This window comes from Chinchilla lanigera, unplaced genomic scaffold, assembly GCF_000276665.1.
Source record: "Chinchilla lanigera isolate Chin_1 unplaced genomic scaffold, ChiLan1.0 scaffold00025, whole genome shotgun sequence".
NCBI classification, from domain to species: Eukaryota; Metazoa; Chordata; class Mammalia; order Rodentia; family Chinchillidae; genus Chinchilla; species Chinchilla lanigera.
This window is the reverse complement of record NW_004955426.1, coordinates 26800740-26817847: the sequence shown is the minus strand read 5'-3', so window position 1 is coordinate 26817847 and position 17108 is coordinate 26800740. Positions and strand designations below refer to the sequence as shown.

The 17108-nt window shown below is 36.6% G+C and overlaps 1 protein-coding gene across 2 annotated transcripts in view; it reads right to left on the bottom strand.

Annotated features, from left to right (window-relative positions):
* The window catches only part of Ghr (growth hormone receptor), a gene marked incomplete in the record, with an annotated part of 320111 nt that overhangs the window by 55772 nt on the left and 247231 nt on the right, over window positions 1–17108 (bottom strand). For both annotated transcript variants that reach the window (XM_013514982.1, XM_013514983.1), the window contains 1 exon segment: window positions 6071–6200. In XM_013514982.1, the coding sequence (XP_013370436.1) occupies window positions 6071–6200 (130 nt within the window).

Genomic DNA, 17108 nt, shown 5'->3' with positions numbered 1-17108 from the left:
GATTTGCTGCATTCTATTAGCTAGTATTTTATTGAGAATTTTTGCATCTGTGTTCATTAGGGAGAGTGGCCTGTAGTTCTCTTTTTTGGTTTGTTCTGTTTCTGGTTTTGGTATCAGGATAATACTTGCCTCCAAGAATGAGTTTGGGAGCATTGCTTTCCTTTTTATTTCTTTAAAGAGTTTGAGAAGCACTGGTATTAAATTTTCTCTAAATGTCTTGTAGAATTTAGCAGTGAGTCCATCAGGACCTGGGCTTTCGTGTTGCTAAGTTTTTTTTTTATTACATTTTCAGTTTCATTGGCTGATATTGAGTTACTCAAGATTTTTATATCTTCTCTATTCAGCTTTGGTAATTCATATGTATCTAGGAATCTATCCATTTCTTCCACATTTTCCATCTGATGAGAGTAAAGATTTTCAAAGTAGGTATTGATGATCTGAATTTCTTCAGGGTCTGTAGTGATATCACCCCTTTCATTCCTTATTGCACGGATTTGAGTTTTTTTGCCTTTTTTTGATAAGTTATTTAGGGTTTTATCAATTTTATTTATTTTTTAAAAGAATCAATTCTTTGATTCATTAATTCTTTGTACTATTTTCTTAGTTTCAGTTGCATTAATTTCTGCTCTGATATTTATAATTTCCTCCCTTCTTCAGGCTTTGGGATTAACTTGCTCTTCTTTTTCTAGAAGATTAAAGTACAACATAAGATTGTTTACTTGTGTTCGTTCTGTTTTTCTGATGTGGGAATACACTGCTATAAATTTCCCTCTGAGGACTGCTTTCATTGCATCCCACAGGTTCCAGTAGTTTCTATTTGCATTTTCATTTGACTGTAAATACTGTTTTATTTCTAGTTTAATTTCTTCTGTGACCCATTGGTTTTTCCGGAGGGTGTTATTTAATTTCCATGTGTTTATGGAGCTTTTGCCATTTCTTTTATTATTTATTTCCAGTTTCATTGCACTATGGTCCGATAATATGCATGGGATAATTTCAATTCCTTTGCATTTACTTAAGCATGTTCTATGTGTTAGCACATGGTCTATTTTGGAGAATGTCCCATGTGCAGCTTAGAAGAATGTATATTCTAATTTTGTGGGGTGGAATACTCTGTAAAGGTCTATTAAGTCCATTTGTTCACACATTTCATTTAGTTTTGTTATTTCTTTGCTGATCTTTTGTCTAGCTGATCTATCTCTTTGTGATGATGGGGTGTTAAAATCCCGTTACAGTTGTGTTGTTACTTATTTCATTTTTCACGTCTGCTAACATTTGCCTAATTTAATTGGGTGCTCCTACATTTGGTGCATATGTTTATGATTGTTATCTCTTCCTCCTGCATTTTCCCCTTAACAAGCATATAGTGATCTTCTTTATATCTTTTGATCATTGTTGGCTTGAAGTTCATCTTGTCTGCAAACAGAATAGCTACTCCTGCTTTTTTCTCGGTTCCTGGTGCATGGAATATTGTTTTCCATCCTTTGACTGTCAGACTATGGATTTCCTTTTGAGTTAAATGAGTTACTTGTATGCAGTATATTGTTGGATTTTGTTTCTTGATCCACTCCCCCAGTCTGTTTCTTTTGATTGGTGAATTGAGGCCATTCCTTAAAAGTTATTAGTGATATGTATTGACTTCTCCTTGTCATGTTATTTTCCCACTGTTGTTTCTGTACTTCCCCCTCTGTTTAACTGCTTACCTTGCTTAGTAGTTCTTTTCTATTGCTGGTCTTGAGATTGTGCTCATTTTTATCTCTTGGCAAACTATCATTCAACACTCTTTGTAAGATTGGTTTGGCATTCATGAATTTCTTCAGGTGACCTTTGTCATGGAAGTACATTATTTCTCCATCGATTTTGAAAGATAGCTTTGCAGGGTACAGCAATCTGGGTTGGAAGTTATTTTCTTTCAGGACCTGAAATACTTCACTCCAAGCTCTTCTTGACTTGATAGTCTGTTTTGAGAAGTCTGCTGTGATTCTGATGGGCTTTCCTTCATAGGTGATCTGTTTCTTTTCTCTAATAGCTTTTAATATTCTCTTCTTTTGCTCAATTTCTGGGATCTTGGTTATTATGTGTCTGGGTGTGGATTTATTTTGGTTATGGCTAATTGGAGTTCTATATGCCTCACTTATGTATATATAAGTTTCTTGTCCCATGTTTGGGAAATCTTCTGCCATTACTGCTGCAAATAGTCTTTTTATGTTGTTCATGTTGTCTCCTACTCTTTAATTGACACCCAACAGCCTTATATTGTTTTTCTTTGCCTCATCTTGCAGCTATTGAATTGTTATTTGCTGTTCCTTCATTATTTTTAAGAGACCTTTTCTTTCACGATCACTAGCTGCAATGCTGTCTTCAAGGTCTGAGAGTCTATCTTCCATTTCATCCAAGCAGCTCTTCCAGCTTTCAATGGAATTTTTAATTTCCTGAATGTGTCTTTGAATCTGTTTCATGCATTTTAATTCTTTCCTATATTGTTCATTTAAGGTTTCCATCATTTTTCTGTGTTCCCCTATTTTTTTAATCTATGTCTTCTTTTGATATGCCCAGCAATTCTTTCATTATGGTTGTCATGTTTTTTTTTTACCTGAGTAATTATTTCTGATCTTATTTCCTCTATAGCCTGATGTAGTTGGTTCTTTACTTCCATTGCAATCAGTTCAGATATTTTAGCTGTGTGAGTTCCATGTTCTTCTGTGTTGATGTTTCCTGAACTTGTCCTGGGTGGGGTGTTTGGCTGAGATTGCATTTTGCTTCTTCTTTTTGTCGTTTTGAAATTTACCTGGGTTTCTAGGATTCAGGTTCATTCCTGAGTTGGCAGCAGGGGGTGGAGTCAAAGGACCCGGGCACTCAGACAGCTTACCCACACAGCTCACCCAAGCCTCCTGAGTCCAAGCCCCCTCCACCGGTGGTGGTAGGGGGTGGGGTTGGTGCATCTGGAATTCCAGGCAGCTCACCTAGGCTTCCAGAATCCAAGGTCCCTCCCATGGTGGCTGTAGGGCGCAGGGCCAGAGGATCTGGGACACCAGGCAGCTCACCAAGGCTCTCCTCATCAAAGGTCCCTCTGGAAGGTGGCAGCAGGGGGTGGGGCAGGAGGATCTGGGTTCCCAGGCAGCTCACCAAGGCTTCCTAAATCAAAGGCCCCTGCTGTGGTGGTGACAGGGGCCAGGGAATGAACTCTTAATGAACTGGGTGTTCTCATATCCACTTCCTTTGACAATAGTGCCACATCCAATGCAGGAGCTGAGGACAGAAACAGCCATGCTTCCTAAGCCTGTTTTTGCAACGCCTGTCATTTGCACTCATGCTGAGTCCACGTCAAGCTCAGAGGCTGAATTTGGCACCATCTCTATCACAGGGTGGCAGAGGCTGTTCTGAATCAGTTGTCCTAATATACTGGGGCTACATCCTCTGCCAGCTCACCTGGCAAGGAACAGGACCAAGCAAAACACAAAAGTGCCTGTGTGCCTGTGCCCTTGCTCTCCTGTTGACAGCCTGATGTGTTCAGATTCTCTTCTGTTTTGGATAATAAGGCCAGGCCACCTAACCGCAGGCCGATCACACCAAACCCTCCCCTAGGCCTCTCTTCATTCATTGTTGGATAAAATCATGTCACGGTGTTATGTGTAGCAGGGATGAGCAATCTGAACCTAGTTTTAGCAATGTCTGGGAAAAGAACTCCAAGAAAGAATGATAAGTCAGAAGACGATCTGTACTGTCCTTGCTGTGAGTGAGTCTGAATGAATAAATTATTTTTCTTGTTTTGATGGCACTAGCTCTGTGTTGCTGCACCTACTATGTTTCTCTTCATTTATAAATAGCACAATCAATTCATACATACTGAATATGTTACCAAATACCTCAGCTTCATTACTGAATATATTGGTAAAAATCAGCTTTTTTTTTTTTTACTGGCCCATATTTCTCTGCAATGTCAACCTTAAGATGAATAAATGGTATATTTTATACTCAACCAGCTCATTTTCATGTAGACTTTCTGATGTGTCCAAGAGCCCTTTCTCAAACCTAGCGGGTTAACTAAGGCTCCTTGTAGTTGCTAACACAATGTATTTGTTATCTGAAAATTAAAATGGTCTTACACAGCTGGGTGCAGTGGCCCATGCCTGTAATCACAGCACATAGGAGGATGAGGTAGGGACTGCTGTAAGTTCAAGACCAGCCTGGGCTACAAAGTGAACTCAAGGCCAGCCTGAAGTGAATAGCAAAACCCTGTCTCAAAAAGACAAAAATAAATACGTACATACATACATATATAAAAGGTCTTAAAGCATACCAATAACATCAACAGTAAAGAATTAAGAAATCATATGTATAGTCCAGAATTGGGATCCTACAGCATTGTTATTTTAAATTATTATTGTACCACCAATAATAAGAAAAGCAGCTACCATTTATTAAATATTTATTATGTGTGAAGGTCTATGCCAAATTTTGTTGAGTATTATCTAACAAAACTCTCACAAGAAGCCATGAGGCAAGTGTGTTATCTCCATTTGCAAGTGAGGAGGCTGAATTGCACACAGCTTCACTAATTTTCTCAGTGTTGTCTGGTGAGCAAGTGCTGGAGCAGTAGAGCAAGGCTGAAATGCAGAGTCTGTGGCCCTGAGGTCAGGTTCCTAAATGCTGGCTACCTCTTCCTATCTCTTCCCAGGTCTTCAGTGCATACACAGCATCATTATCCAACTAATAAAGAAGAGGCCATGCTTAATGAGCCTTGCTAACTTTGTGTTTTGGTTTAGGCCTTATCTGCATGGCAAAGAAGAGATGCTGAAGTGTTCAACCCTGAAATTTAAAAAGGTAAAAAGGTAGTGTTCTATAGCACAGTGGGATAACTATGGTGACAATAATTAACTGAATATTTCAAAACTGCTAGTAGATAAGATCTTGAATGTTCCCAACACAGAGCAGTGATGAATGTCTGAGGTGATAGATCCACTACCCAGATCTGATCATTACATACCATATGCATGCACTGAAATGTCACACTATACCCCATAAATATGTACAATTGCTATGTGTCATTTAAATAATGGTATAATATAAGAACGATAAAAAGGAAATAATGCCAAGTAAAGTGTTAAAAATAAAGTAATTGAGTGGTGACTACATTTCAAGGTATTTGTTTCCTATTCCTCTGTTATTTTTCAGGACAGTAGTGAAAATGAGAAAGTCACAGTGTTATGTGTGGCAAGATCACAGTTATTTAGTATATATAACTAATTTAAGAGGAACATAGTCTATTCTCTACATAGAAACCCAAGATGAATCTCTAAACACATACATTTTTTAAAACACAGCTATGGCTTCTTACCACAAATAAAGATTTAAAGCCCTCCCTTGCCTAGAAAGCTTGGCATGGTCTGTCCCCAAGTAACTCTCTGACTCCTTCCCATATTACTCTCTCCCATTTTCAGTCTTGTACCACTCCTGCTGGCCTTCTGCTTTCCTCAAGAGTGCCAAGACTGCCCAATTTGTACTTGCAATTTCCCATAACTGCGCAGTCTTTCTTTCAGATATTCCCATGTTCTCTCTCCCTACACTTCTTTCTCTGCTCTAACACACCACATTAGACACTGCTTTTATGACTCTCCCACCTCAAATATCACTCAAGGCCCCACACACATGGTCATTCACATTCACATACTCATATATATCCACACTCTCCCACTTTGACACACATACATTCTCATGCACATGCTCAAACACGGTGCTGACATTCTTCATCTTTTTTTCTGGCTTTAATTTTTAATAACCTGATGTTACCAGCTGATACTTTATTTTTTATTGCCTGTCTCCCCCCACTGGAAGGAAATCTCCATGAGACCAATGATTTTTATCTTTCTGCAATCATTGCTGTTATATCTCCAGTGCCTAAAACAATACTACCACATAGTAATAGTTTAATTATTATTTTTAAAATAAATAAATGAATGCATTTAGGTATTGAAAATAAATCACCTCAATTCTCATATAATCTGTGATGCAGTACACTTTAATGAGAAAGTGCATGGAGAGGAAAATCAGAAAGACAGGAAGGACACACCTTTTAGCATAGAACAGCTGTACAAATCCTGGGCTCTTTAAAGCATGATGATCCCCATCTGTCCAGTGGCATGAAAAAGTCTCTAGTTCAGGTGAACGGCACTTAATGAATTCATGGTTCCCAGAAGAATCTGTAGAATAAAAAAAAAGCATGCCTGAGATTAAAAGGTCATGTATAGTCCCAATGAAATACATAGGTAAAGTATGTAGAGGAGAAACTACTGTGATAAAACCAGCCTATTTCATATCTAAGAGGTGATGCCAACATCTTCCACAAAAGTTGCTTTCCTAAGTCATAGTTTTAAAGTCCATTGCTTGCCAATATCAGACTCTGGTTCTAAGACAAATTGTTTTGTCTTCATTTCAAGTATTATTCCTTAGGGCCTGTGTAATAAATCAGAACTAGCAATAAAGATTTGGGTACAGGTAATTCACTAAGAACGTGATCCTAGGAACTAAAAGTGAAAGAATGGGGAGAATGGGGAGGGAAAGGAGAAGAGTAGAGTGAGTAGAGTGTGTGCTGTTGAGCTGGTTACCACAGTGGCCATTAGGATATGCCTCACTGTTGTCCTGCAGAAGGTGAGGAGGTTGGATAATTAGTCACCAACCTGCAAACACCACAGGTCGAGCGCAGCACTGGAGATCTGTGCTCTGATATACTTTTAAACTTTGGCTGCTCCTGAGCTGAAGGTGCCCAGGAATGTGCACGGTGGCAGTGTCTTCTACATAGTTGATATTAGGTAGATGCCCAGGACATGGCATGGCAACCACAGCATCCAGTACAGGGATACTTTTCTTTCTATAGGTTTTTGATTAAAAAGTGACTTCTGCTTTCATGCTTTTAAGAGATTTCCCTAGTAAATACACTAAAAAAATATGAAGTGTAAAGAACTTATGCATATATGTATCAATTCTAATCTGAGAAGTAGAGAATCGCTCTTATGTATTAGAATATTAGGCAAAAATCTGTCTACATCTATGAAATTTTCATCTGTATGCAATGGAAAATCTGAAGAAACCCATTTTTGTGTATCAAATCTCAGTGTTTTGACATCCATGCCATATTGAAGACAGTCAAGTTTCTTCTTCCCTTCCATTTTTCCTTTCCTCTTCTCTCTTTCTCTTCTCCTCTTCCTCCTTCCTTCCTTCTTCCTCATTCTTTCCTCCTCCCCCTCTCTTCTTTCCCTTTCCTTTACTCCTTATATGATTAGTTTTGATTTTGATTGGAAACTTAATTAATTTGCATTCTGATCTAAAATTCATTCTTAGGCCTTAGGAAGGCATTCAGTCTTAAAAGTATCTTTATGAATACTTTAAAAGATAATTCAAAATAAATGAGATGCAAACAGAGACATAAACAATTCTGACTCTAGATTTCAGGTATATACCAGGTATGCTGAACCAGAACATGACTCTTTTTTCCTTTAGCAACAAACTCATAAAGGATAGACTATTAAAAACTTAAACAAACTCATTGTTTGGCCATTCAATCAACAAACACTTATAAAAAATCAGTTCTGTGCCAGGTCTGGTTTGGTGGATATAGCAGTGAGCAAAACATATAATCTTGGTCCTCATGGATTTTCCATTCCAGTGAGGCATGGGTAGGGAGAATCAGAAGCAATGAGACAGCTAGAAAGTGCAGACCTGGGAAGCGGGACCTCATTCCCTTTCCACTAACACCCATATCAATGTTGTGAAGAAGCTCAGGGTTGGGAAATATTTCCTGGTTAAATGTTTCCTGTTGCTCTGAATAGTCTAGCCACAAGCAAGTAAAACTTCATGAAATTCTGAGTGCAGACTTTGTCTTAGCACTGAGAACACATGTTGGGGGCAGCAGAACACTTTTAATAGTAAAATTCCATGGCTAGTTTTTCATAGGAAATACTTCTTTTCATGTGTGAACTGAGAAATTTAAAGAGTTCTGGGGTAGGTTTAGAATTTTTCCTGTTTCAAAAGCAGATGGGCAGCTCTTTCTATGTGCTGTTTACGAATCCCTCTTCCAGCAAGGAAATAGTGGAGCCTGTATGATATCCTCCAAATGAATTCTGATGTGTGCTTTGTAAGCCAAACACTTACGTACAAGAGTACCCGGAAAAGTTCCTTTTTTTTCCCTGTTAGCCAAGAGTGAAAGTAATCTTTATCTTTGAAAATTAATGACCACTAAGAGATATTTAAACTACAACTATTTTAATGCCTGGAGTTTAAGGAGAATATTTCACCATTTTGACCACTTATTTGCACAAAATATAAGAAGAGAAGATGCACTAGATTAGAAATTGAGAGGTTTTTGTTCTAATCCTGGCTCTGACACTATTTAACCTTAACCTTCTTAAGCCATTTAGACTTTTGTTACTTCAGTAGAAAGTCTGGAAGAGATGAGCTAGGAGGCAATTTACAAGTTCATAGGTATAAGTAAGTGACACATAACTGTCAAGAATAATGAAAAGAACCAAAATATAACTTCAACATTTGAATTAAACAAGCAGAGAACCAAATGCGAACACCATCCAGGTTTCTATATTCCCAGTGTAATATGCCTGTCACATAATGGCGAGAATGTTAAGTAAACCCAAACGTGAAACAGAAATCTCTGTATTCTCTTCGTAATATACCTGTCACAGAACAGCAAGAATAATAAAACAACCTGAAACTTCTTTTTTTTTTTCTTTAACAACCTGAAACTTAAAATAGAAATAGAAAAAGAAATAGTTTGCTAGTTGGGGGGGGGGAACCTTAAAAAGGAGAAAAGGACTTAATCTAAAACACATTTAGCTTACTTTAACTCAATATTTAGTTTCCATTATTTATTTATTCTGTTTCCTTTTAACTTCACATGTATAGAAAGCCCATATTATCTTACCATTCAAAATAAGAAACAGGAAATTGATAGTCATGGTGCTAATGTGAAGAAGTGTGTGGCCATATATGGGACCTTGGTATAGAGTGCAGCAAATCTACTTTGTCTTTGTTTTTTCTTTTTTAATGACTATATTTCCCTCCCTTTTACTTTCCCCTCTTTATCTCTTCCTTGCATCCTACTTATCTATTTCATTCTTCTTTTATGGTGAGGTATGAGTTATCAAGTGCTGTGGTAGGTAGCCTCTAAAGAGGCCCTCCCCCTGCTCACAATGATTCCTGCCTCCTATTATTCTGTTATATAATTCCTCCCCTGAATAACTTCCTTCTCATCAATAATCTATGGTAGCATGAAGGAGTTGCCATTCCATGGTTAGGTTGTGAAGATCAAGGTTTCTTACCAGAAGATTCAGCCTTTTGTGGATATTGATGAGAGTGGCTGAGAAACGCACGACAAAAAATTGAAGAGGTGGCCTTTGGTGAACAACTAGCACTCAGATGAGGCCTGCAGTACAACAACCTTGAGGAACTGAACCCTGCCAGCGTAAGAGAGCATGGGAGCCAGCCCTTTCCCTGTGTAGAGTTCAGATAAGACCACAGCACTGGCTACCACTTTGATTATAGCTCTGTGAAAGAGAGCCTGCAGCAGATGAACCAGCTAATGGGCTAATTATTAACTGTATTAAATATTTCACTGGTATGGATACATAACAAATGAACCCAACATAATGGAATTTGAAAGCAACACTCAAGAATGACACAAATCACTTTTTTTAAACACGTGAAAACTATCACAGTGAGTATGGGAAGTAACTTCTCCTTTGAAGTGTGGGTGTCTGTCTTGCTCCCCTTAGTAACCTCCTAGTCCATCCAGCACCACTGTCACTGAAGACATTCACTATTCCTAAAGTCCAGCTCTTTGTTGCCATCCTGAGGTTTTCCAAGTCTAAGAAGAAATGGCATAATCTTAAAATGAGCACATTTTACACCAAGAATCAGCAAATGGGATCACCAAATTAAAGATCTATAAGCAAAGGAAATAAAAGAGTGAAGAAACAACCTACAGAATGGGAAATACAGAATGGGAGAAAACTTTTGCTTATTCCATAGAAGAAGACTAATACCTAGAATACATAAAGAACTCAAAAACTTAGACTCTTCCAAAAAAAAAAAAACCAATGAAAAATGCCAACTGAACATTAACAGACAGCTTCCAAAAGAAAAAGTACAAGTGGCCAATAAGTATCAGAAAAAATATTCAGTAACTTTTGCCACTAGAGAAATGCAAATCAAAACAACACTAAGATTTCATTTTACTCCAGAAAGAATGTCTATTATGAAGAACTCAAAAAATAACAAATGCTGGTAAGTTTGTGGGAAAAAAGAAACACTTCTATACTCTTGATGAAATGTAAACTAGTACGATCATTAAGAAAATCAATATGGATATTCCTGAAAAAAATTAAAACTAGAAATCTTATTGGACCCAGCTATATCTCTTCTGGGTATCTTTCCAATAGAGTTAAAGATATCATATTGTAGTGTTACATGCAATCTCATATTTATAGCGGCACAACTTATAACAGCTAAATATTAGAAGTGGCCTGTATGCCACTCAACAGATAAATGGATATATAAAATTTGAGTCATTCATGGGAAAATGAATATACCTTGAGATTATAATGCTAAATAAAATAAGTAAGTCACACAAGCATAAATAGCACATGGTGGTGAGAAACCTAAAGTATAAATAATTCAGAGAGCAAAATAAAAATAGATGTTAGGAAACAGGAAGGTAGACTTTGTGAAGATGGGGTGGGGATCTAGGAAAGGGCAAACAGGGAGGAAGGGAAGGAGAAGGGAAAATAAAGAGGATTAAGATGCAATATGTATAAGTAATAATTCCCCATGATGAGTGTATTTTTTATGGATCAGAAAGATTTATTGATAAATATAAAATGAGCACATTTCAAAATATGTCTGAAAATTCTATTAGACCTTGTTTTGTTCAGTTCATTACGAAGACAGCAAATGGCTACTACAAACTTTCAAGTCCTTGTTGACAAGTGGCAGTCACTTCTGAACTAACAATTTTCCCTTCTGTGAATTTTAAACAAGGCTTAATCTTTATAACCGGGTATGATTGTACATACCTATGATCCCAGCATTTGGGAGGCTAAGGCAAGAGGATTGCTGTGAGTTCATGGCCAGCCTGAACTGCATAGCTAGACCCTGACTCAAAAAAGACTTAACCTTTAGGATATGTTATGATAACCTTAATCTTTAAGGTATTTTATGTACATATGTGGCTTTCCATGGTGAATATAATCATTACGTCTCACAAACACATACTAATATAAAATTTAAATGTTTTCATCTAAAGGCAGCATAGTTCATCCACTATAGCATCTTTGAAAATAATGTAATTGACAAGAGAGCCTGCCTATGTACCTAAATTAATTATCAATTAAATGATAATGATAATTATCAATGAAATTAGTGTTTCAACTCAAGTGGTTCCACGTTTTGAAGAAATGTTCACATTAACATTGGTCAGCCCTCAAAAGTCTCCACAACAGGTTTGGGAATCATTGTCATTTCTTCTTCATAGGCCTCATGTAGAAAATGAGTTTAATTTATTTACATCTTTTTTTGCCATCATTACTAGTTACATTATGTTGCCTGTTAAATCGTGTGTAATGCTTTCCACATATTATCACATTTTATACTGACTGTAGGTAGCAGAGCCTTAACTGACAGCTGAGGGTGCTCAGCAGCTGCCTGTTTTGAAGTTTAGAATCTCCACTGCACCATGTCTGGTGGACCATCTGCTGTCAATAGATCCAGATGCCTACTATCCTTCAACGGAGGGTGGGGAACACAGGTATCTTTTATGGGGTAGCAGTCTGGAGGGAAAACCTTGACCTCTGACTAAGGTGTAACTAAACAAAAGCAGTTAATAGTTTCCTTTTGAGTTATGGTGGTAGTGGACAAATAATAAGGAAGGAACGAAAATAATAGTTCTTAATACAGTATAATTAGGAAAATCTACTGAATTAAATTTGTACAAAGACCTATTAAAGAAAAAAGTTTTATAGACTGGATAAATGATCTTTAAATAGGATTTTCATCCAAAATAGTGAAAGTAATTATAAGACCAGAGTATTTGTTCACATGAGCAGGAAAAAAAAGAAGGGAAATACTGTAATGAGTAAGGAAGCATATCAGGCCAAATGCTTTTGGCCCGTTATGATGGATTTGGGTTCTCCTGAGAAATTGGTATATGCAGATAATCAAGAATCAATTTTAGAGGAAAATCACAATAGGCTCACTCTCCTTGCTCTGGAGAAAGAACAGTTACTGCTGAATTTAAGCCAAAATGAGGAAATATTTACTGTCAATTGAAATAGCTTTCATATGTTCTGCGGATTGCATAAGCACTGGTCCAGGCCAAGCATGGTGAAATTGTAGTGTCCCTTCCACAAGTAATAAACCAGAGATAGATATTTTTGTAGAATTAGCTCACTTTCTAGACCATGCTGCACAAGCTTTGGGTGAATTACCTCTGTAATTAGTATAAATGTATTTAAGAACATCACTGTTTTTAGCTTTTAATATAAAAGAATATATACAACTGTCAAAGGTTTTATGAAAGAATACATGAAGATGTAATTCTATTATGATGGAAAGAAGTTCATGAATTTAAAATTATTGCTTTTTAAATTAGTACACATATGGTTTTATTTGTGGCATTTTCATACATACACATAACATATTTTGATCTTATTCATCCCATCATTTTCCTCTCTTATACCACCACCATCCTCTTTTTTTTTCCTCTCTCCTTGTCTAGTAATAGTCTTCCTTCTATTTTCATGTCATCTGTGTGTGTGTTTTATTGTTTATTGTTTGTGTGTTCCACATAATAGGTAAACCATGTAATACTTGTCTTTCTGAGTCTGGCTTATTTTGCTTAACGTGATGATCTCTAGTTTCATTTATTTTCCTGCAAATGACATAATTTCATTCTTCTTTATGGATGAATACTTGTGTGTGTGTGTGTGTTTCTTTATCCATTCATTGGTTCATGGGCACCTAGTTTGGTTCCACATATTGGTTATTGTGAATTGTGTGACAACAAACGGGTATGCAGTATAGGTATTCTTGTAGTATGCTGACTCTAATTTACTCTGATACATATCAAGGAGTGGTATAGCTGGAACATATGGTAGTTCTACTTTTAACCTTCTGGAGAAAACTCCATACTGATTTTCATAGTGGCTGTACTAATTTACATTCCTACTAAAAGTGTAGAAGGGTTCCCTGAGTTTAGTCACCAGGATTTATTGCTTTTGTGCTCTTGGTTATAGCCATTCTGACTTGAGTGAGATGGAATTTAAATTTTGTTTTGATTTGAATTTATCTGATGCCTAGATTCAACATCATTGCTTTTTAAAGTTTCTTTGTCAGGCAAGAAAGGGAGATTGAAAGGGAGAACGACAATATGACAGCAACTATCACACTAGTCACTGTCCTGCACATTATATATATTTATTTCTTTAATTCTCACAACTTCATAATGAGATAGGTACTGTTATTGGCACCATTGTGTAGATGAGGAAACTGAGGGACAGAGAAGCGAAATAATCAACCCAAGCTCACTTGCTTCTTAAGTGGCATCATCTTGATGCCAACTGGGTAGTTGCATTTCAAAGTTTGCATTCTTAATCACTGCACTTGTAGCTTTCACAATTTCTAAAAGTGATTTTGAGAAAGAAATTTCTTTATATTATGATCCAGTATGCATATATATATTTATGTTATATATATGTATATATGAAATAAAAGTTATCAAATGATGATTCTGTAATAAATTCTGATTTTTCTGACTAAATTTATGCATGATGCTCCTTGAGACCTTGTAAACTGATTTATTGATGGGTCACTACTTTTGGTTTGAAAAAATACTGCACATGAAGTCAATTTCATCTCTTTGAAAGCTGAATTAAAAGGAATGTTCTGCAAATCTTTCAAAGCAAAGCAAAAACATTCACTTTTTCTGGCATGTATTATGAGATGATCATTAAAACTATTTTCTACACAACTTAAATGGACATTTGAATCCCTTCATCCTAACAAGTATCTTAAGATTTTCTGAATCATTAACATACTGTGTCAAATGTCATTTTATTATTTTTAATGACTTTGCATGGGGGTTAGGGATTAGCACAGGAAATTATGGTGTAACTGTCTGTAAGGCTACTGGGGAGGTCACCTCCTTGCCTGTAAACTAAGTAACTTTACGGCTTTGCTGGTGATACTCATGTTTTCATTTTAGCTTTGTACAATTCAGAGATAGTTCCTTCTCTGGAATGACAAAATTTATTAAAAACACAAAAGGAATTCTTTATCTTGAGATTTGCCTTGACAGTTAATGGAAGCAATCGGGAAAAAACTTTCAATAATGCTGAAAGACGCTGGCTGATAACATCAGTTTGGTGCCAGACTCCTATGTCCCAATCCTTCCATCATCACTTACATCCCATGCAATCTCGGGAAAATTACTTAACCTTCTCAGTATCATCGTCTGCTAAATAGGGATAATATTAGTATGTCACAGGGTTATTATAAAGATTAAGTGAGCTAATATATGTAGTTCCTAGAACACTGCTTAGTACAGAAAAGGCAGTATATAAATGTTCATGGGTACTATTTTTAACCTCACAGTCAGTTTGCGATTGTCAACTTAAATTGCTTTGTTACTCATGAGGAGTAAGTGGTGACCATTTCTAAAGGTGAAATTCATTGTGTAATAACAAGTCTGTCGGTGCTAGTTAAAACTTATAATTCTAAGTGCACGTGTACTAACTGAAACATGAAGTGCATGTGTTGATACTGTGACAGTATTTCCTCATTGTTCAGAAGAGATTTTCTGTGGTTGTGTTCTAGATGTTCATAGTTCTTGAATGTCGGTTCTAGATAACTGAGTGTCGCTATATTATCATACCTATTTAATTTATTTTTTTAATTTTAAAAATAAAAGAATGAAAACATTAACAGACAGACAACCTTTTACAAAACAGCAAAAGAACAGTACAGACATACAGACTTACAAACGAAGTGGTACGAAATTAACAATGCTTGTTATATTACATATTGATATCTTCAAACTGGTTTCTCATGGTAACACATAGAGACACGCAGTATTGATTAATCAAGGACTCATTAACAGTTGCTTTCAACAGTGAAATAGAAGACAGTAGATCTACTATGTTAACTATCCTGTATATACATACATACAAAATTTCTCCTTCTTTCCTTTTTCTTTCCCACATGCCAGTTGCCCTATACCCTTGAGTGTTTTCCTTTCATTTCATAATGTCTACCATACCTTGAAGTTTTTACTAACTCTTCCAGGTTTCACACTAGTGAGACAATGTTGTGCTTGCACACGCAGGTCTGATTTATTTCACTTATGAGTATGGGCTCTAGTTGTGACCATTTACCTATAAAAGCCTACAGTTTAGCTTTTTTTATAGCTGAGAAATATTCCATTATATATGAAAGTACCACAATTTTCTTATCCAATCCTCGGTAGATGGACATTTAGGTTGCTTCCACAATTTAGCAATAACAAATTGTGCTGCTATGTGCTGCACATATATTGCAGTGACATGATGTTTTTAGATCTTCTGGGAAAATACCCAGCAGGGGGATAGCTGGGTTGAATTGAACATCTAGACCTAGTTTTCGGAGAAATCTCCAAACTGATTTCCACAGTGGTTTCACCAGTCTGCATTCCCACCAGCAGCAGAGAACAGTTCCTATTTCTCCACAGCCTCACCAGCATTTGTTATTGGTTGATTTCTTAATGCTAGCCATTCTTACTGGGGTAAGGTGGAATCTCAATGTGGTTTTAATTTGCATTTCTCGAATGACTAATCATGTTGAACATTTTCTTATGTATTTATTTGCCATTTGTATTTCCTTGTCTGAGAAGTGTGTATTCATCTCTGCTGCCCATTTTGGATGGGGTCTTTGAATTTGGGGGTACTGATATTTTTCAATTCCTCCTGTGTTCTAGATAGAAGTCCTTTGTCTGAAGGACAGCCACCTAAAATTTTGTCCCAGTTTGTAGGTTTTTTTTTTTTTTACTCTGCTGGTGATTTCCATAGATGTGCAGAAACTTTTCAGTAGAATGGGATCCCAGTTGTTTATTCCTTGAAGTGTTTCATGTGGAGTTTGGTTTTTGTTCATGAACTCTCTGCCTACCCGTACATCTTCAAGGTTTTTACCTACTTTCTCCTCCAATAGATTTAGTGTTTCTGTTTTAATATTCAGATCTGTGATTCATTTTGACTTGAGCTTGGTGCATGTTGATAGACTTGGGTCTATATTCAGTCTTTGGCAGATGGCAAGCCAATTTTTCCAGAACCATTTATTAGAGACTATCGTTCTTTCAGTGAGGTTCTTTGGCCCCTTTATCAAAGATTAGGTGGCTTAGTGTGTTTTTGATTGTGGCTGTTTCTTCCAGACTGTTCCATTGATCCTCAGGCCTGTTTTTTAGCCAGTACCAGGTTGATTTTATGACAGTAGCTTTGTAGTATAATTTCAGGTCAGGGGTTGTGATTTCCCTAACTTGTCCTTGTTGCCCAGGATTGCTTTCCCTATTCTGGGTCTCTTGTGGTTCCAGATGAATGTAAGGCATGTTTTCTCGAGATCTGTGACGTATGCTAATGGTAGTTTAATGGAAATTGCATCAAATCTGTACAGTAATTTTGGGAGCATGGCCTTTTTCACAATTTTGGTTCTTCCTATCCATGAGCAAGGAGTATTTTAACATTTACTGAAATCTTCTTTGATCTTTTTGCAGAGTAGTGTAGTTTTCATTGAATGGATCTTTTACTTTTTTTGTGAGATTGATTCCTAAATATATCAGTCTCTTGGATAGTATTGTGAAAAGTATGGTTTCCTTAATTTCTCTCTCAGTCTGTTTGTTGTTTGTGTATAGGAATGCTATCGATTTTTGGGTGTTGACTTTTTATCCAGCTACACTGCTGAATTTTTTGAATTCAGGGCATCTTCTTGTGGAGTTTTGGGGGTCTTCCATGTAAAGTATCATGTCCTCTGGAAATAGTGATAGTTTTACTTCTTCCTTTCCTATCTTTTTTCCTTTTATT